A 24,877-nucleotide genomic window follows, 5' to 3' on the forward strand; every position below is an offset into this window, starting at 1 on the left:
CGGCACCATATTGTTCCATTCAAATATAAGGTCATGCTCATAGGTTTGATTCACCAAATCAGCATGCCACTGATCTACAGTGAATTTGCCTTTTTCAAGGGATGTCACACCCTCTAGGAAACGAATCTGTTATTCAGAAAACTGATCGAAAACAAATGCATGCAGGCGTCAAAGATCTGTTTCCATGAGGCACCAGCCGCACATGTGAAGTGGCAGGCAAGCACTTGCAGCTGTTGCGTGCACCTGTCAGGGACACCAACTGACCCAAGCATGATACCAGCTGACAGTTTGTACCCAGCCAGTGGAGAGAAGGATTAGAAGAGAAAAGGTACGCATGCTGTCAGTGGTCATGCAAAAAAAAAGTGAATTATAAATGCTATTGCAATCAAAAATTTTCTCAATTAACACACATCATGCTGCAGTTCCTCATAAAATTGAAGAGCTCCAGTCAACTAGCTATAATTTCAACTAAAAAAAATTACCTCAGAATGCCAGAATTTTAAGAGATACAAAATATGGGGATTGTGATTGTACTGCACAAATAGAAAGACACTGCATCGGAACATGCAAGTAAGAGAGCCTTCCTTGACTTGTTTATTTTTTACTTCCTCTACGAGAGCCGGGCACAACTCCTCACAGTGAATACCGGCTGGGCGCCGAGATCAACGACAGGCGGCGACGCCACCGATGACGAAAGAGGCTCTGCAAGCAACTATGTGGCAGTCTGCCAGTATATTAGGCTGTGAATATATTTAGACTTTTTCAAATCGTGTTCCCAGGTCTCAGTATTGCCCAATGTACAGCTGAGAACACTGTTTTTTTAAAACGGATCTTATTCTTCACATATCGTTTATCAATGTCCATGGAAGCAGTTCCAACTTAACAAATAACACTTAGTAGACAGGTGTTGAGATATTTCGCAGCTATAGTGTAGAATGCTAATGTAGGATACAGACAGAGAGAATGCACTTTGATTAGGCAGTGTGCAAGAACTGCCAACATGGTATTCTGCATTGAGGAAAAAGTCTCTTCCATGCCATGAAGTATTTTTTATGCCTGAATGTCAAGGCCCATCATACACAGATCATGCAGCACCTTATACACAGAATAACTACATTTTGCGAGTAAAGGGTCACCTTGGAGTGCTCTTTCAGGGAAAGCGCAATGGCTCTCGAGAATGTGCTCAGCCAGAGCTTCTTCCAGCCCCTGTTCTTCTTAAGGAACCAGGTAAGGCAGAGCGCTTGGATGGAGTTCAGCAAGGCCCCTTCTTCCAGCAGAGATGCAAAGCCTGGATGTGAATGTGAATAAATGCTGCACTTTATGAGGTGCCTCAGCCATTCAGTGCAGCTTGGGAGGCTTCACGTCTGTCTGGTAACTGGTTAGGAACGAAGCTCCTCTGCAAAATCCTGACCATCATACTTGTGACTTAGCCCAACGTGCGATTCTTAGCCCAACGTGCAAAAAATGGCCTTTTCGATGGGTTTTTATTAAATTTTCTTGGTCTAAGAACTATCGGATTTAAAATGTAATGCAATATAAAAAAATAAAACTAATTAAACACACATTTCGATAATACAATTTTTGTTAAAAGTGCTTCAAGTTTTACGACAAAAGTTTATTTGCAAAGTCAAGGTCTCAGATTACAAATAATCAAAACTTGCAAAGACATGGTTCTATCTGAAAAGAAAAAAAAATTTTGAACTCTGGAATATACAAAATATCTGCCTATCCAATACCAAATGCTTATGAAAAAGATTCAAAAGTGAATCACGAGATTAATCACATTTCGGGGCACGTGCAAACGCCAATGGAGGCTGCCATACTCGTCAACTTCGCCGCTCCACTATTTGCACGGGCGGTTCAGAAATTGCTGCCATCCAGAAGAAAAAAACAAATGAGAGAGAAAGCCAGACAGAATAGTAGCATGTCCAAGAATGGTGCAAAAAACTTGCGCTCACATCCATTGTTAGCAGGCCGTTCTGACACAGCAATCAACCACATAGGGGGCAAAGCATTTAAGTCAGATTTTGCAAATTAGCATCAAAACCGTCATGTAAAACATCATTCTATCATCACATCTGAACAAATCTGAGACATTAATGCTCAACGCTAGGTCACTTCTCATCAATCTGCAGTAGAATTTGCATAATAAAAGTGATGTTTGCCCAGCACGGCTTATGTTGCAGAGTTTTGGCTCTTTGCAGCTTGCCTTTCCTGTCTTCCTAGCATGCATACCAACTGAGAAGACAAAGAACAACAAAACACTGGCTGTGGCAAGTGTGAGCTTAACCAAGCTTTCAGGCACTGCTCGTTATCTTGATACCACATTCAGCCCTCAAGAAAGCCACCAGCTGTCAACTTTTACACACATGTGCAAAGCTTCATACGAAGTGCCGCATTGGTTGGAAAGTGTAACACTAAAATGGTAGGATTTGTCGAATAAACACCTTAGGGATCATGGAATAATTTTCTATTTTGATGATGCTCATGATGCTAAAAGTTTAGAAAAGAAATTTAGTATACTATTACCGGTGGCATATCTGTGCACATAAAATGGCAGAGGACGTTCTGCCCAGTTCATTTTTCTGAGAAATATTTACTGTGTTCGCTAGCTCGCATCAAAAAGCATTCATTTAAGAAATAAAGGATGATAGGTGACACAAAGACTTCGTTGCTAGATGTAGCAAAACCTAACAGAAAGCTGTGAGACTACTCAGTTTTAAACTTAGCACCTAGTTGGTTTGGTTGGTTGGTTTATTGGGGTTTAACGTCCCAAAGCGACTGAGGCTATGAGAGACGCCGCAGTGAAGGGCTCCGGAAATTTCGACCACCTGGGGTTCTTTAACGTGCACTGACATCGCACAGCACACGGGTCTCTAGAATTTCGCCTTCATCGAAATTCAGCCGCCGCGGCCGGGATTGAACCTGCGTCTTTCGGTCAGCAGCCGAGCGCTGTAACCACTGAGCCACTGCGGCGGGGGAAACTTAGCCCCTAGTATTTAACTGCCGTATTTACTCTGGTAATTTGTGGATTTTACTCCTAAAATTAAAGATTCAAAAAAGGGGGAGCGCAAATTATGCAGAGATTTCGCGAACACTTCCTAAAAATGTCTACAAAGGTCATAGCGCACAATGTATACTTGTGTACTGCCGCATATAAGTCGACCCCGCAACTCGCACCCCTTGCTAGCCAAAAAAAAAAAGTTGACCCCAAATAAAATTCGATGCATACGACCGTCTCACTCCACGCCGCCTCAGAACCAGGTTACGTACCGCGTGTTCCGTATTTACCTGTCCAGATTGAAAAACAAAAATTCTTCTGTGTAAACTGGCCTATTAAGGCTCAATGGCAGTCTGAATTTTTTTTCTAGATAGTTTAACATCGGAACTTGCCTGCATTGTCCGCAATCAGCAAAAAACTGGAGTCGACTCCGTCGTGGCGAGCAGAGCAACCGATTTCACAGCCTGCACCACCTGGCGAGCTGCAAGGCAACTAATGTCTCAGCTCGGAGCTGGGGTGGGTCTCGCTGTTCCCCAGATGGAGCAGACTTTCGAATCGGCTGCTCCACTCGCCGCAACAAAAATTCAGCTGCAGCCGACTGCAGTTTCTCGCCGATTCTGGACAATCCAGGCAAGTTCTGATGTTTAACTATTTATCTAAAACACAGACTACCATAAGCTACCTTATAGTCAGTTGCTCAGCCCAAATATAGGCCAGCAGTTAGTGCAGAATTTTTTACAACCCGGACAGATAAATACAGAAGAAGTGGTACTTCCCCGCATGATGGCACGACGGCGCAAGCGCAGCTCAAAGCAATAAGCGCGGAATGATACAATCACAAAGTCAGCAGTCAAAGGCAAATGGAGATACAAGGTGATTGAACGGCACCCTTGCATGTTCATCACAGTGCCCGCCTGAGCAGCAGCAAACAGAACAGCCAATGGCTTCGGTAGTTTTATTCTGGCGCAACGCTGGCAAAGCACGCTCCAGAGGTTACTGGAAGTTTGCTCTTGCAGCCTTTCATACGAGGAATTGACTCCAGGCGTATGCAAGCCAAGTAAATGGCACACAATTTACTTTTTCTTACCGGAACCAATTTAAAAACGAATTACCATTTTTGGAACCATTCACTCACATTTTGCAGCCACACCTACATGCATGCTGGTGTGCTTGCTCAGCAGAGGGCGCAAAATATGCACGAAGAAGTTTTTTTATATAAATCCAAATAATAAATTAGGGGCACACAAATTATGTGAGTAAATATGGTATATCTTTATGACCAGTGGTAACACTCCAATGCAGAGAAACAGAATAGCAAAGAGGCTCTCAACCAAAGTGGTCCACTATTGTATAGGCATTTTCATTTCTTATTCATTCAGGATGCCTTACAGGCTCCAGGTTCGATAATAAATGCAAATTCGATAACAAAATGCAAACAAAACTCAAAAAATACAGCCAAGAAAAAAAAAAGAATGCAAGCAATACGCACCCCCAACAAAAAAAGCAAGTAGTGCAAAAAGCAGCAAAAAAAGCAAAATACAACAAGGTTTATGGGGTTTAACGTCCCAAAGCTACTCAGGCCATGAGGGATGCCATAGTGATGAGCTGTGGAAATTTCGACCACCTGGGGTTCTTTAACGTGCACTGACATCGCACAGTACACCGGCCTCGAATTTCGCCTCCACTAAAATACAACAAGACTCAAAACCATGGAAAAGATCTGTTCACATGAGAAACTAATCCAGCTGGCTGCAGAATTTGTATGATCAGATAAAGAAGCAACATATATAGTCAGAAAAACTGTTCCAGTGTGCGGTGGCACATGGGAAATCAAATGAACTAAAATGCATTACCGAAAACGTGACAATAGCCAAGATGACTGAGGTCATGCTAATGAGCTAGAAGGTGCTTGTAGCGGGAACAGGGTTTTGCTTAGGGCTACAGATGTAGTTTTGCACCAAACAGAGCAAAGGAATGGTTTGACGAGTGCAACAGAATTCTGCACTACCAGAACAAAGCGGGTCTGAGTACGAGAGTTTGGCATAATGGGGAAGTGGCAGTGCTGGCTGAAAACAGCACTAGTAAACAGGGTTGGTCAGACTTCATTGAAAAGGGAAAAATCACAGGACAGTTCGGAGTTTGTAACACAAATGATTCAGCGTTAGCTGGCTCGTGATCGCAAAGAAATGGAGACAGAGTTAATATGGTGCAGTGGTTAGAGCAGAAGCTCTAACCTACCGGCTACCGCAGTGGTTAAAGCATCCACTCTAATATAACTTTAACATGTTTCCATTTATTTGCAATCAGAAGCTAGCGAGCTATCATTCGAATTCAACACGTAACCATCCTGCGATTTTTCCCATCCCTGCAGCAGTGGCCTAGTGGTGGTTAGAGCATCGCCTTGTACTCTGCAGGTACTGGGAGGTGCAGCAGGTGCTGGGCTCATCTGTCGGGGGTGAATTTTTACTGCTGCACACCCGAAGGCAATAAGTTTAGGCAATCAGACGCAGTTCTACCTGTGGGTGTCCAAAGGTGTGCTTGCAGACACCTATGCCAGGAGCGCAAAACTCAAAAATGAGCTAAGAACACCTAACGCTGTAACCACTAGGTCACCACAGTGAGGGCCTGGGAGCTATAGCATCTTCGTCATATGCGGGATAGGCTGCATTTTAGCTGTTACGCTCGTAGGTGGTTATGCATTGTTACCAGTGGGTGCCCACCCGTGGGCTGTGCGGACGGCACCGCTGACACCACATTTTGAGGAGTGAGCTAAGAACAGCTCACACTGCAAAAAATGCAGCACATCAAGCCACTTGTCAGACTGAAGAGCAGAGGGCAGCATCAGTGGAAAGGGGGCAATTAAACTCGTGTAACAAATAGCTACGTCAGCCCAACTAATAAATCATTTGCACAAAAACTGAAGGCCATCTTAAACTGCTGCTACAAATTGTCCAAACAAAAAACACTATCTCTTACTCGTCAGCAGACTGTGTGCAGGGAGGGAGAGGAAAGAGCACTGTTGCAAGAAACGTGGCTAGCGCACTCATTTTGTGCAAACAGAACTTTCATCTACACTTGCCTGGAAAGTGTCAGCAGCCTCTGGGTAAGAGTCCCCATTGCCTAAAATAGCTGAGGTGAAAGGACAGTGAGACCTCTGCACTCTAGACACAGCGAGGGTCACAGCCCACAAGGACAAGGCAACGAACTTTGAAAACTCTCAAACCCAGAAGAGGCTGTTGTCACGCAGACATTGCCAGGAAGTTCACAAAAAAAGCAGTCCCTCAACTTCGAAGACAATGACAACATGAAGCCCAGCTCAAGAAAAGATGCAAACTTAGCGCACATTTCCAACCACTTATGAATGAATGAATGCATTACTGCTCTTCATAGGGACATACAGGCTACTTCACTAAACAGGGATGCTAATACAGATGCCAACAAGATGAAACAAGCACATCGATGATGAAGAGGAAAAATCTCCCTGCATTCCAAAGGTCCAGGAGAACGCAAAAGAAATGCTCATATATGAAGCTGAAAATCTCAGTGAAGATGTCAAAGATTGCGGGCATTTCTCAGTGCCACACTACCCAGCAAGGAAGGAAAAGAGAACACTGGAATGAATGCTTTCCTTATATTATCACAGCACCCTCCGGTGTTCCACCCTTTTACAGTGACCACACATTCCCTAAATAGGGAATGCATGCCTGCACCACTTAGCACAGATTGTACCACAGGCAGGTGAGGAGGAGCACAGCCAGCACAACAGGTGTGGAGGAGACGATAATGCCAGGTAAGGTTAACAGGGGAGGGGATGTGCATTATTTTTTTTTTCACACCTCTGATTGGTACCCCATTCTTCTGACTGTCACATTCAACATGCAACATGACGTCCCCACTTAAAGTACTGAGACATAGACTTAGTTGCATGTTTTCGTCTCGGTTATGATCCATAAGGTGTCAGAATAAATGCATCACCCCACAGTATTAGCCTACGACCACTGCGCAATTTATAACCGAGTTTCCTCTCATTGTTTCATCAACTAAACAATGGCTGTGACGTCAAAGATGGCTTCAGTTCATGTGAGGCATAAAAAAACTGCAATTATAATAGATGATAGGTAGTTTTACTTCACTACAACACTTAAGTCAGACTGGTTCAAGAGCCAAAGCCACAACAAACAATGTACCAGAGATTATACTGCAGCTTTTTCTTATGCCTCGCGTGACCCAAAGCAACCTAGCTTTGACGTCGTAAGCCAATGGTGGGTCCGTGAAGCCGAAACCAAAACAACATCAAGAATAAATTCAATTATAAATTATTCAGGAGCCGTAGGAGAACACCGTAGTATGATCCATGTATACTAAGGTCACAACACGTCATTTCAAAGAAGAAAACAAGGAAGCAAAAATTTGGTGCTTATAGTCTTTTAAAGGCCAACTGCAATGAAATTTTACTTTGGCTGGAATGCCTTTTAAATATAATAGGCATGCAATAAAACTAACCGTGACTATGCTCTAGACTTCTTAGAGAACGAGCTCTATTATTATAAGAGTTCAAAAAGCGTGTAATACAGGACGTACTACATCCGCCAGTATGGACGAGAGTGGCGCTGGTGACACTCAAGGCTTGGTTACACTACGCATAAATACCTCCGAAAGCAGAAGATTGGACAGCCGTGGCCGTAGCTCAAGTGGTAGAGCACCAGACATGAAACTGGGAGGTCGTGGGTTCGGATCCCACCGGCGGAATGAGGTAGTGTTTGCTACTGCTTTTATTCTCCATTAATAAAAAACTACAAAATTAATTAAAAAAAGACATCCCCTATGCCTCTTGGTTTCGGTGACAGTTTGCTTTCATCATTTATGGCATAACGAGCACCTCTTTCCATTCCCTTGTCGCGCTAAAAAGGTCTACAACAGAAGACGCGTGCACCTGGTGGAATACCGCGCAGTTGGGCAATTCACCCGACATGACGTAGGTGTTGACTGCCGAGAACCTTACCTAGCCGGGCCTGCCGCGAATGAATGGTTTATGAATGGCCTGGAATGAAAGGCTGGTGGCTGAAATATGGCTTGGCTAACCTATTCTGGTACTGTGGAAAAGTGCCTTGAAATTTTAGATGATATTATGATGCCGAAGTGCTGTGTAGCTGTCTGGGGCATGAAACTGCATGCCATACATGAATGTACAGTCCCCGTCAACAACTATACAGCCCAAGGGGTCTGCTTCTAAGATGTTTAGCGTGGCTCCCTAGCACATCAAGCAGTCCAAACCTTGGGAGCATGTAGGACTCGAAGCAATCCCTCTTTAGAAAGATTTGGATTGCTGAGGATGCATAACGAGGCACGCTGCAAGCCTCACAAGCAAACCCCCTGGGCTGTACACTTTTGACGCGGGGTGTACATGCCGCATGCATTTCCAAAGAACAGCAGTGAGTTTTGTGCGGCTAACTATTTTTTTCACATGGCATTTAGGTGCGGTCCTTGCCTTGTTTGGTCATAATCAAAATTTCACATCAGCTGCGGCTACTCTCAACAAAATGAGTTTTCGGAAAAGCACTACTAGCAGTGAAATCTCTCGTCGGAGACTTCGATGCATTCGCTTGTACTACGCATACCATCATTTGTTTTCAATGCTCTCTCTAGACGTAATACTAGAAAAAATCCTTTTACGGGATGAAAAACTTCGCTGCAGCTGGCTTTTGATTCTGCAAAACACATTTTCATGTACGTTCATATCTTATGCTTTTTGGTGAACTTGTTAAACCTTAACCCTTTAAAAGTAAAATTTTTTTGAAAAAATGCCCCCTGTGGTCTGTTTTTTTATTAGTACCGTATTTACACGATTGTAAGTTGACTCGAATGTAAGTCGACCCCCCCATATCTCATATGAGGAAAAAAAACAAGATTGGAGGTCCCTTAACATTCCCCTTTAAAAGAGGAACACAACAGCATTATCCGGCCGCCGCCGTTTATCCTCAGCCGCTATCGGCTGCCACGTGCGGGCGTGCCCCTGGGCACATTCCATGGACTATTAGTTCACACTTACACCATCGTCCTCACTAACGCTGTCGCCGTGATTATTGCTGCGGTCCCATAGCACACTGTTCTCACGTCGTCGTTCAGCAAAATTCTGCACTTCGCATACAGCCACATCACGACATCGCATGGAACAGCTGAAAATTTTGCCTCCCTGCAGCCACCACACCTTTATCACCCATTCCGAGGCGTCGAACTTGCAGCCCCGTGTACAGTTCGTTTCTTCAGCGTAAGGAATGACAGCCACCTTTAACGTAGCCATGAATGAGCGCCGGACACTTACCGGACTCGGAACACAAATAACGACTGACAAAGCGCTGCGTTCAAAACTGATAAAGCATGGCCAGCAGTCGTCAAATGTGTCAAAGCCAAAGAGAAACTACACGTGAGCGGTGTCGGCTCTTCCCTCAGCTACCGACACCACTGCCATCCCGAGTGGCGGTGCAGTGGTGGCTGTGCCGCAGCGATTGGAACAGTGGCCCTTTCAGCAACTATCAACACTCCCTTGAGTGCCGAGTGCGCAACTGAAAGCGAGAAAAAAAAAACTTGAACACTTGAGCATCGTCTTTAAAGAGCAGAATGAGATAGCATTATCGCACTGCCACTTATCAGTAGCCGCAATCCGCAGCCACGCAAGGGGAGTGCGGGGGGGTGCGAGTTTGCCGCTTATCGACAGCCGCCATGGGGTGCCGCACGTTAGGAAGGGGATGCCTGTTCTGCGCGTTAACAGAGCAGCTGCTCAGGGCCAGCACCAAGAGGGATGCAACGGAGCCCCACAGTAAGAATGGAACCACGCTGTAGCATCCCTGATATCTCATTCGTCTCGCCCCAATTTATGGTGGCATGCTTTGGTTTCGATTATAAGTCGACCCCCCTACTTCGGATTTTAAAATTAAAAAAAAAAAACACCTCGGCCTACAATTGTGTAAATACGGTACTTCAGAATGATAGAAATCGCTAAATTAGGTACAAACATTAAAAAAAAGTTAGGATGAACGGTATTTAAGCCCCATTCACTGCACCTGTGCTTTCACGATGTTACAGGTGCGTTAGCCTCAGAGTCAGGAACGCACTGCTGCGTGTAGTTCCTCATCTGAAGATGACCTGCCATCTTCCGACTAAGACTCGCTACTTGGTAAGTACTTCAAGTTGGAAACCATTACTGTCACTGCCAGAAGCGTAGATGGTGTGCGTGGCTATAATCAAACAATGACACACAGCTGAACACCTTAAAGTAAACTGAGTAAAAGCGGAGAGCTATGACACCACATGAGTGCCAGTAATAAACTAAGCAAAGCGCCAATCAAAATAAAAATCAGCTCTTGTGCACCTCCACAAAAGCAGACACCGTACATGACAAAACCAGAGCTGGGCTAGCACCAGATGTGATGTGATGAACAAAGCAAAAATTAATACTTGTTTCTCCCGCAAGACAAAGGCACAAAAATTATTTTTGCAAGTCTCAAGAGATGGAGCCACCTCCCCTCAAGCGCCTACTTTTGGTACGGCATGAAACTCCTAACACACCAGCACCACCATAAATGTACAGCACTGGCCATGTGAGAAACACCTGCACTGCCATACATGTACAGCAGCAACTCTCAAAGGGCTAAACTTACACTACATTGGAACCCAAATTGGAGCCTCGAGGAAGCAAATATGTTGTTTTTACTGAAAACAGAGCTTGGATAAGCCAGAAAATCGCATGAAAACAAAAGGTGTACAAGAGTATATGCTCCTCAATAATTCCAGTCACTGTGCCCCAATCAAGCGAAATTTCCAAGATGTGCAAGCCAACCAAGCACAAGCTGTCAGGGTCATTTGTGCTTTTTCCGAGCACTTGAGCCACTATATCCCTGATTCACATCAAGGAGGTACACAGTACTCAGCATAGCAGTGAAAAAGTAACAAAAGGTCGTCGAAACAGAGCACCGAGCAGTTTTGTTTCTGTGATCTTTCTCTAATTCGTCAAGGGCTCAGGTGGTTACACACCATAAGAATTACATTCTTGAATTACAATTTATTTGTAGCATTCAAAGATAGCGGGAGTCGACACTATTTCTAAGGTGACCAGAATTTTCACTGTTAGGTGAGCTACATCAGTAACTCTCAGACTGCAAGCCCAGAGAAACTCTTCTGCTGCTAGATAAGAAAGCAATTACAAAGCAAGCATGACGTACATAGCTGCGGCACTCCTATCGGTAACTGAATATCCCTCATACACACGAGGGTAACTAATGCCCACATGTTAAGTCCAATACGCTGTGTTACTAAAGGCACCAAAAAAAAAACAAGACGGCAGATGCAGAAGACACGAGACACACATGCAGGCGCAGTAACAACTGATATTTATTCTATGCGAAAAAAAAAGCTAACTGCAGCCCAAGTTATAAACATCCAGACAATCAGTGCAGTCATGCACAGCACGGAAAAAAAAAAAAACACAATGCAATACCATTTTTTTGTTTAGGCATCACACCAAAGGTATGAGAGCTCAGTCACCGATAAAAACACCGAGGGATCGCTGTCACGACTCGTCATACTTTTTGATCTCAAGCGCTTCAAGTATTTCTCTCCTTAACTGACCTTGAGCCCTCTGCAGAGCATCGGTCTTGTTAAAGTCTGGTGCACACTCATGAGCCTTACAGTGAGCACTTATGTGGCCCAAAAGCTGATTTTCAGTCTTGTACCGATGCTCATACAACCTGTCACTTAAACATCTCCCCATTTGTCCAACGTACCTCGCACCACACAACAGAGAAACGAAATACACTTCTTTCTTCAGACAGCTGACACGCTTCCAGCCATGTTTCTTTCCCCAAACCTGCTTGTTTTTTCATCTCCATTCACCTATTCACATATCAATCCCAGACGTTTCGGCACAGAAAATAAAACCGTAATGCTGGCCCGTTAGCTCACTTGCCTCTAGGATAGGGCATGAATATATGAAATGGCGACAAATCTTCTTTTAGAAGTGCTTGCTTGACCCTGGGTTATGTTGTTGGGTTTCTTGAGCTCGATTTTCACTGATGGTGAACTACTTTTAGGGGGTAGAGCAAGTAGACATGCCAGCTGCGTATCGCTCTGCTACATGGTGCTCTTACTTTTCAAGCTCCCAGGGAAGGGCAGGACGAAAACACGGCGAGAGGGTCAAACGAAGTTCAGGGCACTGCCATTCACGACGCTTGAGCTTTGGCGCAAAAGAAGATGTTTGTCTTTACTATGGACATATGATGAACAACTTTTCGGGCAGGGATGCAGCCAGCGTAGAGAAATGCCTTAGCTTTGGCTCAATTGCATGCTGCATACGAAATGCAGAATAAGTAGCTTTCTCCGCTAATGACCACAGCAGCTCTGTACAAGGTGGAAGGCAGCATGCTATGTACTGACAACTTATACTAGCGAGCCAATCCATTCCAATGATACGACCAGTTTGACTGCCCACCAGCACGTTACTTGAGAAATGAAAACTTACTGTTCACAATGTGCTTGTTGGGTGCAGGTATGGGTAATGAATTCCACATGCTGTCAAAGGAAACTTACAGGAGAAGCTGTTTGCTTCACCAACCAATGTCAAAAGTAATAAAAATGAGATATGAAATGAATATGGGAGCAAGTTTTTCAGCAGGCAGAGCTCCACTAAAGAACACAGGTGCCCCTTCCTGCTTTCCATGAAATTATCAACCTAGAAGATAGCTGCTCTGCCATGACAGCAGTCTCACCATTCAGACCACGTGCAAAGTTGACCATAGAAGCACAGCCGATACCGGCATCTGCAGCTGCATGACATATTGCAACCAATGGAAGGCATTCTTGCTCCTGAAAAAACATAGAAACAGAGGAAGGATTAAAACAAGCTGACATAACGCATAACGCATCGGCATAACGCAGGTAGACTGCAGTGCGTAGCAGAAATGCATGCATGATCCACCACTACAACTACTCAGATAAGAGATACTGCTGACAAAGTAAACGATACAAAAAGGGGCACCATTTAGCAGGTGCCAGTGTCGATCATTAAAAGGCCCAAACCCCTCCTCTTGAACCTGGTAATTAAGTTATCACATTAAAAGACAGACTGCACTGCCACGAATGTCAGCCAAAAGCTACACGGTAGCAGTTCATAACGCTCAAAAATGGAGTCTAAAGGTCTTCCTTTTTCAAAGCTGCTCTATTCAACTCATCATGACAATACTGCAGCCAGCAAAGGAGGGGTAAGCTCTCATACTAACTGATTCATACTTAACAGCGCAAAAAAATGAGGACCAAAGCGAACGAGGAGACACAACACAAGCACTTTGGTCCTTGTTTTTTTGCGCTGCTAAGTATGAATCCACACCAACTAGCCCAACTTTCTGTACTTATTATACTAACTGATGCTGCTGCTCAAGGTGTAGCCAGGCTGTTGCGACACTAGGCATGACGGGGGGGCCAGGGCAATGCTCCCAGAGGAGCAGGTGGATGTAAAATGGAAAATAAGCGGCAAAACCTAAATATTGCACAGGTAATTCCTCTGCTCATATTGCAAGCTTAGGTAAACCTTGCGAGATGATATTTTTTGCACGGCAAGCATTGCTTGTGACCAACAATACAGTGGTTCAGTACTGCTTCAAGGTTATCATCTGTTAGGCAATCGTGAAAACTGAAGGCTTAGTGCATAGAAAATCGCAACACATGCCTTCTTCAACATGCGCTGTGCAGCCAGTGCAACATGGGACATGGAGTGCACGGCCAACATGATATCCACCACACTGTCTCATGATAGCCACCGACATTACAGGTGAAGTTACGCACATGAACAGCATTGGCTGAAAGTGATAATGAGTGCCAGTTATGTACATCTCTCCCGAAAGAAAACAGAAATAAAAAGAAGGAGAGTGCTCTCAATAAAGCAACACTTTTAGTGAGCAGCAACATGCAATCTCCAAACCGAAAGAGCAAAAGACTTTCTATGCTTGCACCGCTGAGCATACAAGGCAAGGGCGCTACAATGCACAATTACCACCAACTATGCATTCTTCACAATCACCCGCAAACAGGACACCACAGAGGGACCAGAGCAATTTGTCCAGTCAGTCTCTGAAAAGATGGACACGCTCATGGCTCATCATCACTACTCAAGTCACTCTGCACATGTCAGGATAACAGGCAATTATCACAGGACAGTGCTGCAGGAGTTTCTGTCAAAGCCACGATCTGCGCTCAGTCAGGCTGCACGTTACAAAAAAATATGGCCACTATTTGTCAAAACACAAAGGGACTGATTGAAACACCTCAGAGCAGAGCATATTTTAAAGAAAAATCCTTTGTATCTAAACTGTGCTGATGGCATTGTGAATGCGGTGATGACACAGAATGCTTGATGAAGTTCAAGCTGCCAGTGATCAGCTTTCAAAGAAAAAAGCTGCGCAAAGTGTCAGTTCAGCAACCATGTCACTCAGGGCAGGAGTGGAATGTCGCTCCCTCTGGCTTTCCCCATGTCAACACAGATGTATACTTAGCTTGGGCCCGATGACTTTGGGACCAAAACTACTATACCTGTATAGAGTGGGTCCACTGAATGTTTCAGTGGTGTCGGCAGGTAGCAGAGCAAGTGAAATGGTATGCAATAGGCCTTCTGTGCTACTGGGAGTAGAGCAGGATTGCAGTGCAAGTGTACTAGCATGCCTTAAGAGTTTGCCGATTCCCAGCTCCGGGTGCTTGCTCAGAAGGTCAGGTGGCCTCAGTGATTAGATGACTAGCAGCAGTCTCAAGGATGCGGTGGATTCCCAACTGAGAAGCATCGTGAATGCCTTCTTCATGCATCACTGTTTGGCAGTGCTGGCGAATGGCATAACTCCAAAGAGAATCTGTCAGCAAATGGCTGTGATGACCCAATGATATGGGAATGATATGGGATGCATCGAGGCCTCAAGCCTGGACTTTTTCAAGAGCGCATTATAAATGTGCTCACCTGTAGTGTAACTGACAGTGGTCCCGGAGTCGATGACCGCATCCGTGGTGCCAAAACTTGGGACCGTGTGTGCAGCATGCATGCACGTCTCGTGTTTGTCATCAGCTGCTTTGAAAACTGGAGGTTGGCGCGCGCATTCCGGTCGGCGTGCAGATCGACAGACACGGGCAAAGTGATCCGGCTTTCCACGCAGCAGGCTTTGCCTTGTGCAGGACATATTGCTGAACAGTGCGGACAGGTACAGCACAGAGGTACAGCACAGACTGCGCTCTTTCGGTTGGTCTGATGGCCGGTCCACTTCCTTCGGTTCACGAGCTCTTGTGGGCGGTGTGTGTGCAGTGCGACATTTGCGGACCAAGCTAGAGCGCTTTACATGCTCCTGGCCTAGCTGTTATCGGGCCATTGTGGTGATGCGTACGCGCACGCTTATGATAGTTCCGTTCATGACAGGCTTGAACAACGCTTTCCTTTTTTTGGAACAGTCGCCGCCGTGCAGGTCTGTACGATATGTGCGACTTGATTTCAGCTTCCGGGCCTTGCAAATCCGCATAGCGTCGCAAGTGCGGTGGAACATGTAAGCGCTGAATTTCGCTTGGTAAGCTGGCCAACTGCAGTCGTCGTGTAGACGCTGGGGGTTGCGACGTTACAGGAGTCGGCTGCTATGTTTGGAGCGGGACGCGGCGTATATACTTCTCGTGCGTAGTGCAGAGGCAATCGATCATTTCGCATCGCGTTGGTTGATATATATCAAGCGAGGAGAACACCGACGAACCTACCTTAGCTGACAGACACTTCTGGCAACGAGGCCTCGCGGAGAAGGGATCTTCGCGGGACAACAAATGACGGAAACGCAGTCACGGAAACAGCTGTAGCAGCGTGGTTTCGGTTTCGGCGGTGGCGCGAGGTGTGGTTTTGTCCCGTTGATGCGGTAGTGGTGGTGCCGGGAGGCTGTCGATGCGATGCTCCTAGGGGGCCAAGCTATTTTTCTTCTCATCCCATCCTAGTCGCGACTGTAGTGGATAGCATCCTGCACTGGCAATACTTGTCACACAGCTCGCATCACGCAAATGAACCTGTTGCAATGCTGGTGTTGCGCACACGATGTCCTGCCGAGTGTTCCAAACCAGAACTGAAACTGATCACTACGCAGGTCGTGGACAGAAGAAAATGGACCAAAATTCGGAGGTAAAGTCTCCTAGCGCGCGTTAGCCCTTGCACATGAAGGCAGCAAACATTTCAGTTTTCGCTACACAACACCACAGGAATTTGAACGCGGAAGCGAGTGTCCCAGATAAGTGTAACAGGCTTTTCAAAAAGTGGCGAGTGAAACCAACTCATTCCTGTCGACAGTCGTGCGACCTGTAGTCCGCGGTATTTTCTTTAGTTAGTGAATCAGCTCATTTCGAAAAAAAATGTCTGTTCGAACAATGCACATCGCCTAAAAAAAAAACAGCGAGTTGAAATATGTTCGCAAAAAGGTACAGTTTACGCAGCTCAAAATGCGCGAAACTGAAAATATCTTTGCAGCAGTTCTACTCGATCCAAGACACGCTGTCAGCGAAAAGAATTCGCTTTTCTCCGGAACGCTGTCTCCGACACGGCTGTGCGTTTTTCTGTGAGCGCAGGTAGCACCGAACATTCAAATAAAGTTATAAAAATTTTATGTGAGTTTCAGTACCAAGGTTAAATTGAAACGTTGCATTAACATCAAAATTAACATATATACCGTTATATCTAAAACATTAGGATTGTAAGTATGAGCATTATATTGCTGGCTATTCATTTTTAACATTAGAAATAACAAAGATATATGTTGTATCACAAGCATTTGTTTAACGTACGTTTCAATAAACATTGTTTTGCAGGTTTGGTTTATGGGGGTTGAAAGTCGCAAAGCGGCTAAGCTAGGCTATGAGGGACGCGTGGGCTCCGGAAATTTTGACCACCCGGGGTTCTTTAATGTGCACTTACATATCGCACATTACATGGGCCTCTAGAATTTCGATCGCCTCCTTCGAAATTCGACCGCCGCGGCCGCGGATCGAACTCGTACGTCTTTCGGGTCAGCAGCTGAGCGCCATATGCCACCGCGGCGGCGATACGTTTTATAAATAATTGTCTTCTAAACAACGTTTGAATCATATAACATTAAATATATAAGTACTGGTCCCGGAACTTTTCCCGCTCTTCTTACTGTGAACAAACTACAAGTACGCAACGCTGTGCCCTCCACAGATTAATTACGCGCACAGCCCAATTCTTTGATAACAAAACTTTGCTTGTTACCCGTTCGCCAATATCACTGTTAGGACCATAGAGTTTCTTACTATTACTATAGTGCCTAGAATATTCTAGGCACTATACTATTACCTAGAGGGAAAGCTGGCAGCCCGTCTATGGGAGTTTGCATGGCAACCCCTCGAGACCACTTCAGCCACCATGGGCGCTCAAAGCATCATGGGGCGGTGAGCTACTTGTTGCGGAACTGCAACTTTTGGCCAAAAAATAATAGAAAAATAAAGCTGTTTGATAACTACAAACGTCCTAACATTCAATATCTTGTCTAATGATTGCAACAAACGAGCAGAAAAGCATTTAAGTGCAAAGTTTGCCCAAAATAAGAGACGACTCGCTCTCCTATTGGCCAAGTAATGAACACAATAAAAACTAATATTTCGTAATTAACAAGCGCACTTTTAAAGGTACATATGTTTTCAAAAAAAATGTTGGTGCTTAAACACTATAAAAGGGTTTTTAATGGCATTTCTAAAAAGTGAAACCCTTTATTGGCGTCGTGTGCTATTGCGGTTTCTTTACTATCGTTTTTGCACACTGCGTTCGCGCCAAAGTCGTCTGCGCACACACGAACAGCGTTTTTGGAATGAAACATTTCAGTAGTGCCACTCCATGTTCCCGAAAAACTACGACTGTGCCGCAACAAGTAGCTCACCGCCCCATGATGCTTTGAGCGTCCATGGTGGCTGAAGTGCTTCGCCGCCAGCTTTCCCTCTAGGTAATAGTAAGAAACTCTATGGTTAGGACATCCGTACCTTTCGGAGGTATAGTGTATATGAGTTCCATGTTCTTTACTGTGGAGTATTAAGTGTCGCCCTCATTGCTGGTCCTTAAAATAGTAAATTGTATGTGTACCATCACACATATATCCTGCATGTTCTTGCAGGGTGGCTTCATTTTCGAGAATGTTACAGTTATGTTGTTTAAATGTTTTGATGTTCGGAATATGTTATTTGAGCGCATTTGTAATAGCATAACAGACACATAAAACGGACATTAAGAACACTGAATTAATGTTTGAGCAAAATAAAAATGTAACATTAATGTATACTGTTTCGGTGCTACGTGGAGATTTTTTTTTTCTAAAATATCGGGCCTGGGGCACTCAAGCAGCACCGCTGTCAAGTGATATATTATAAACTTGGTGCTCTTTCTTTTAGTGGTGTTGGCGGCGAAGTACGCAAAAGTGGGCAGCTGCCGCCGTTAATTAATATATATATATATATATATATATATATATATATATATATATATATATATATATATATTAATGGCGGCAGCTGCCCACTTTTGCGTACTTCGCCGCCAACACCAGTAGTGCCACTTCATATATATATATATATATATATATATATATATATATATATATATATATATATATATATATATGTCACTTTAAAATCGGCTCAACTTACCGGCTTCTCCTGTGCAATAATCTGCCGCATAGTGGTTTTGAGCTGCTCGAACGCGGCATCCCAAAGGAGCCCCAGTTCTTCCGAGGGCAGCTCCTTGATCATCTGCTCGAGCTCAGCTTTCGCTGAAGCATCCTTCTGCAGAAATTATGAATGAAAAGACGCTGCACTCACGTTGAACTTGTCGGCCTAGCAGCGTATACGCTTAGAGCATTTTTTTTTTCATTCACCAACAGGAAAGGCAGCGTGCAAGCCTCTCAATATTAGAGCGGTAATTAAGATACAAAAATGAAACGTAAAACCAACACTGAATTATTTTAGAGGTATATAGGTAGTGTTACCACATATAGAAGCTGACGGGCGTGCGCGACGAACGGTCTCGCATCGGGGAACGCTAGCGCGGCGACATTTGTGTGACAATGCAAAGCGCATCTCAGATTGCGTAGAGCAGACGACGCGGCGGATGCGGCTGCAACAGACTGGGCAACCGAATTCTTCAAGCGCGCCGCTTGTTGGCACGTACCACCGTTCGTCCGGAAAGGGCTGCCACAGCGGCCAGAATATTTTAGAAGAGCAAGGTTCCGGGCTAGTTGGTAATGCATTTAAAGTAAGAAACAGCGCGAAGAAACGCGGACACACGAAGAACGCTCGTGTGTGTGTGTCGTTCTTCGTGTGTCCGTGATTCTTCGCGCTGTTTCTTACTTTAAATAGAATATTTTAGGCACTATACCGACTGTTGTAGGTACGAATTGCGCACAAAAGACACACACAGGAAAAACACGAGGGAGACTGAAGACGATGGAGACTACGCTCTTTCAGCCTCCCTCGTGTTTTTCCTGTGTGTGTCTTTTGTGCGCAATTCGTACCTACAACAGTATGCACCAACTCGCCCAACAAGAAGTTCTTCTTAACTATACCGACTGTTGCGTGAATCAGAAAAAATCGAAAAAAAATTCGCTCGGCCTAACCGCACGTTTGTTTGGGCTCAAATTTCGCACAGAGGTTGTATTTGGTGGTCAATTTTGTTTCATACTACATCATCTGCGGCGACGGAGAACCAAAACCGAAAGACTTCGCAGCAATGGTATCCGTAGCGCCATCTCGCACCCACCGGAGAAACGAGTCCTCTACCGGGGAGGGCGTGGAGGGGAGTTGGACTCTCATAGCCAAGTCACGGCCATGGCCTCCTCTTGATCGCTGTACGACCGCATTTTCGGTGATGTCTTGCGCTGCTTCGCAGCAGACAGCACCAAGCAAAGATAATTTGCTCACCAACTTAGCACAGCTGGGTCTCTGGTGGGTGCGAGATGGCACCACGGGTACCATTGCTGCGAATCCTTTCGGTTTTGGTTCTCCGTCGCCGCAGACGGTGGGGATTTCCAAATAATTCTGACCGAAGCAGGCAAGTACCCTACTTAAGTGTAGTATAAAACAAAACTGACAACCGAATGCAACCTCTGTGCGAAATTTCAGCCCGAACAAACGTGTGATTAGGCCGAGATAATTTTTTTCTGATTTTCTCTCCGTGGTCACAAGCTTGTGTGTTGCACGAAATAAAAAAAATTCGTTGCACACTTCTAGCGATACTTGAGCCCATGACATATCTGAAATTATTACCACCTACTATGCAATTAGAATAGGGCAGCAAGCTCAAAAGCAGTACGCAATGCTAGGAGACGAAAACTGCCGACTACAGCTTTCCTAGGGCAGTCCTCGCCCGCCAAATTTGAACCACGCCGGCAAGACGCCATGGAAAGGCAAAGCACAAATCTGCACAAATATTCGAACGCATTGTCTCGAAAAAGACACTGAGTTTAAAATGATTAACGACAGAAGAGTTACTTACGCGAGAAGCTGCCAGCAGCAAACGTTGTAAGGTTGCAGTAGCGGACTCCATTGAGCGGCCAGCGAGATGGCAGCGCTTCCTAAGGTTTTCCTGGAACAACACCTGCTAGCGGCAACATTTCCACTCTAGAACTATGTAGGTATCTACACCGCTAATAGACTGCCGGACGTTAAATCGGCCGCGTCACCGTTAAAAATCTAAGAACATCTGACCGACAACTGAACGCTCGCGCTATTTCTGGTCGGACCGATGGCGCTTCGCGGATGATTACGCTAAGTTGATGGTGATGATCATGACGAAAAAATAAATTTTAGTGCCTGCAGCTGATGGCACTTGTGGAGTTTTCTGCGCACTCATGCGGTGCCGTACATTCGGCTGGCCGCCACTCGTGCCGTGCTGTACGTTTTATTGAGACGAATACGACACGAGCCCGCGGCACTACACCATCGCGGAGGCCAAAGGGGGTGGAGTGCGGTCAGCGCACGCTAGCAGACGCCGCGAGCAGACGACGCTGAAGATTCTGCGGCGCAATACCCAGAGTGCATTGCGACTTTCGCCTGCTTGTCGCTGTCGATGCCGGTAATGCATACTGCTTATAAACGCTGCCTGTAGCAATAACGAAATGAGCGGAAATTATTTATTCGTTTCTGTTCTTTTACCGAAACATTAGGCGAGGACATGACTGAAACCATACAGTTTCTTACTATTCTCAATGACAAAAACAATACAGAAACTACAAATTTCTGCAAAGCGACAAGAGCGCCACAGGCTCGCGTTAGAAAAAAAAAAATCCACGCTCAAGGGCCACGTGATAGGCTGGGCCAGCTGGGCTGACAGCGCGTGCTGAATTCGAATACCTCGTCGCGACTTCTCCACTGCAGCATTTCAGGGATATCAGCTTCCGCGGCTTGGCGGCGTTTCTTCATTGATCTTGTTTAGTAAGTCTTCGCTGTGGACTACTGTCTTTACTGGACTCCCGGCAACAGCATGAGCCAACGTGAGTGCTGCTTTGTTCTGGTGCCGTATGTTTGGGGCGGCGTTCCGCGCAACGAAAAACCACAACTGGTTCGTGCGCGTTTATTCTAGTTAGTGCTCATTTCCGTCCAGCCTCTAGTCATAATCAATGCTCTAGTGTTTTCCGGGAACAGCGCTCAAGTTAAGGACTTCTGAAACCGCAGGCTTTGCCGTTGCGTTTGCGCGGGGTGTTCAGCGTTGGTCGGTTGTTAGCAGAGCGCTCGTCTCGAAGGTAGTCGCTTGGCAACTAGCGTTCGCTTCCTCGCGGCATGAGCCTTTTAGAAAAAAAAGCGTCTCCTTTCCAAAAGGCAGTAAGCAGTGTGTGAACGCTTGTGGCTTTACTTTGTATTTCTTTTTTTTTCCCCACGCTAAAAATCTCAGCACCGTTCTCGGACGTGCCAACGCCCGCCGGATTCGAGCAGTTTACGTTGAGTTAAACGTGCGTGATGCAAGCGTGCTTATATTTTCCGGTTTTAAAGCACAGCGTGCGAAGCAAAGCCCCCGAATATATCCGCTTTAGAAGCCTCAAGCTTCCCCTCTGGCTTTTATCCGCAGCTTGTTACGGCAAAAATTGCAGGTGCGCAGGCAATGCTCTGTACACTCAATATTGCGTGGTTTTCAACGGAATTGCTTTCTTTTGCTGCCTCAACTGAGTAGGCACCGAGTACAACACTGCATGTTTCTGCTCGCTTTCCGTGCTGTGCAGATCGTTGCTTTATTACCTATTTATTTCAAAAATACTGCAGGCCTTACAGCAGGCCCAAGCAGGAGGGGCATAAACATGCACACAGAAAGCCATGAATAATTAATAATTGCAAATGCGGTATAAAGTAACAAGGCAATCAAACGCAGTTCTTAAACTACAAAATGCAATGTTAAAATACAAAGTATGTGGATGCAAATGTGAATACAGCACAAGCCATGAAATTAGACATACTGAAATATAACTGAGAATAAGGCGTTATCAATCATTTGCATCAAATCAACGCTTTGTTGAGAAGGTTTGGTGGCAACTTGTTCCAATCATCTCTAGTTAGTTCCAGGAAAATGGTACTTAAATGCATTAAATTCTGCCTCTGTAAGGTGTTAATGACTGCATGCAATTATTCGTTCTGGTTGTCAAGTGCGGCTGACGTGTGCACTTCTCCTTTCAGCCCCGTCCGGTGGCTCAGGCCAGAGGGTAAGCTATTTTGGGACTCCTTTGTTCACAGCACTGGTTCATATTCCTCACATTTGGGTCGTTACATTTGCCTTCATTCAAATCCTGAGGGGGATTAATTCGCCACCCTCAGGAGGTTACATGCAAAGTTTAATGCATATAGCGACGTTGATTCTGCAAAGTGCTGCCTGTAAAATGAAAATTCCATCTGTCCATTTCATGAAACTCGTCGCCGCACTCATTTTGCAAATGTTTACAAATGTCATTTAGCATTCAATCCTCCTCTTTTATTAGATGTCCCCATTGTACCATTTGGTGACGTTAAGTATTAATTAAATATAATTTTAATCTTACTGAGTGTTTTATTTTTTTTGTCAGGGTAGCTTGGTACCCTGGCACAGACTGGGTGGCACAGTGAGAGGGAACTGCTCACCTGCTTGCTCGTGGCAAGGCCCGGCAATTAGCTTCCATTTAAATGTTTCAGCTTTTACCATACGTGCTGCACTTTGTTTATTTTTATGTTTAGATGCCATGATTTTATTACATCTTTTTACACTGGCTTTTCAGTCTTTACTGATATGCATTTTTGGATTCCATCCCATTTCACATGGCTGAATTTAAGTAAACATCGTTATTTTAGTCTTGGTCACCCTTGAGCCAATAAACTCTCAGTTAACTAGGTGTTAGACTTGACATTGTGTCAAACTTAGTTTCATCCATTAACCAGCAGTAGCTGTTCGCAAAATGTTGAGTTGCCAGCATTAGACTTTGCTTTGATGTGGCCTGCAGCGTTTTAGACGAGCATGTTTCACAGCTCATGAAGTGCTTGTCCTTCATGGCATTGTCATAACCGAGGGCCTTTGTGCTCAGCACATTTAAACAGTGACAGAAGTTGCTGTAGTAGGAATGAACGTGGTGCATGTACAGGTTGCTTCACCTAAGACTTGACACAATTTTTAAAAATAGGGTTTTTGAGTTAGAAGAGCGCTTCTTTTGTCATAGCATTGTAGCGGTGTAGTACAGTAGAATACAGCTAAGGTGTGCTAACTAGCAGGCTGGTTAACTAATGTTGAATAGTTAACTTTTTAACTGTTACTGTTAGGCTTCTTTATTATTGAGAGGTGTGTAGCCTATCGCAAGCACAATAGCCATAGAATTCTGAAAATGAAGTTACTATTGCGCTGTGGCCCAACAAATTTTGTCTACATCACACCAAAATACATGCGCTTTCGTGAAGCTCGCAGGCAAAGCATCCTGTCCAGTGCATGTAGGTCATTGAAATAGCCGAAATTTGTTCGGCCACAGCGCTGATGGTAACCAGGTTTTCAAAAAATTCTCAAAACCAATATGGATATTGCTTACGATGGGCTACATGCCTCTCAATAATTAAGGTGACCAACAGTTATAGTTGAAAAGCTAACTATTCAATATTAGTTAACCAGCCTGCTAGTTAGCATGTCTTAGCAGTAATCTGATGTACGTCACCGCTGACAATGCTATGGCGAGAAATAATCACTCTTCTCAATCCAAAAGCTGTGTAAAGTCTTAGGTGGGACCAGGTGCACATATATTGGTACCTGGTGAACAAAAAAAAATTGTTTCATTTGGTTTTCTGGCTGAATTCTTTCTTTCGTGAAGTGTGCGTGAATGTGTGCAGTTAATCGGACTCATGCGGTGCTCATTCATAAGCCGTCTTGAGACACTGTTGAAAAGTGATGCATTGAACAGGTGGCGGAAGTTGTCTTTAATATTTTGAAGCCAGACAGGCAAAAAATGAATGTGGGCCACTCTACTCTTTCACAAATCGTTTCAATGGAAGGGACAGATGGCAGCTGACCTTTCTGAACTGTGCTGCTCTGCGACCCTCTGTTGAGTGTCGTAATGGGCAGAATCTGTGGCGACAAGTACACTGGGACAAAAAACTTGAGGGCACACTTAAGCTTCGCCTTAAGGGTATGATGCGACAGCTTTAATGGGTCCTCGTGGTGGCCTAGTGTCCAATTTGTGTACCACTGTGTAGCACATGGCCATTCTCTACTTTACATTCGTAGATCGTGGGGAGCCCCACTTACTGTTTGTGGCTCCATAGTGCAGTACTCCCAGTGGAAACTCCCTTGAACGTCCTGCGGATGTTCAAGATGTCTGCAGGACGTCCAGG

General features: G+C 45.0%; 2 protein-coding genes across 12 annotated transcripts in view; one reads left to right on the top strand and one right to left on the bottom strand.

The window, feature by feature from the left end:
* Nucleotides 1–17,659, bottom strand: part of LOC149355213 (condensin-2 complex subunit G2-like) — a 131,171-nt gene extending 113,512 nt beyond the window's left edge. For 2 of the 8 annotated variants that reach the window (XM_089583704.1, XM_089583706.1), the window contains exons 1-3: nucleotides 14,994–16,247; nucleotides 12,763–12,859; nucleotides 1,137–1,288 (exon numbers count right to left, since the gene is read on the bottom strand). In XM_089583704.1, the coding sequence (XP_089439830.1) occupies nucleotides 1,137–1,288; nucleotides 12,763–12,859; nucleotides 14,994–15,095 (351 nt within the window). In that variant the 5' untranslated portion in view covers nucleotides 15,096–16,247. Of the gene's footprint in view, nucleotides 1–1,136; nucleotides 1,289–12,762; nucleotides 12,860–14,993; nucleotides 16,249–17,363 lie in introns of those variants that run through there. The other 6 variants (XM_089583707.1, XM_089583711.1, XM_089583710.1 and 3 more) reach the window with 5 other exon arrangements.
* A 3,650-nt stretch (nucleotides 17,660–21,309) lies between these two features.
* The window catches only part of LOC149355215 (kinesin-like protein KIFC1), a 36,804-nt gene continuing 33,236 nt past the window's right edge, over nucleotides 21,310–24,877 (top strand). For 2 of the 4 annotated variants that reach the window (XM_089583715.1, XM_089583712.1), the window contains exons 1-2: nucleotides 21,336–21,543; nucleotides 22,715–22,740. In XM_089583715.1, the coding sequence (XP_089439841.1) occupies nucleotides 21,534–21,543; nucleotides 22,715–22,740 (36 nt within the window). In that variant the 5' untranslated portion in view covers nucleotides 21,336–21,533. Of the gene's footprint in view, nucleotides 21,544–22,714; nucleotides 22,741–24,877 lie in introns of all 4 variants that reach the window. The other 2 variants (XM_089583713.1, XM_089583714.1) reach the window with 2 other exon arrangements.

The sequence above is a fragment of the Amblyomma mixtum genome, chromosome 3, assembly GCF_055824585.1.
Source record: "Amblyomma mixtum isolate Tamu chromosome 3, ASM5582458v1, whole genome shotgun sequence".
NCBI classification, from domain to species: Eukaryota; Metazoa; Arthropoda; class Arachnida; order Ixodida; family Ixodidae; genus Amblyomma; species Amblyomma mixtum.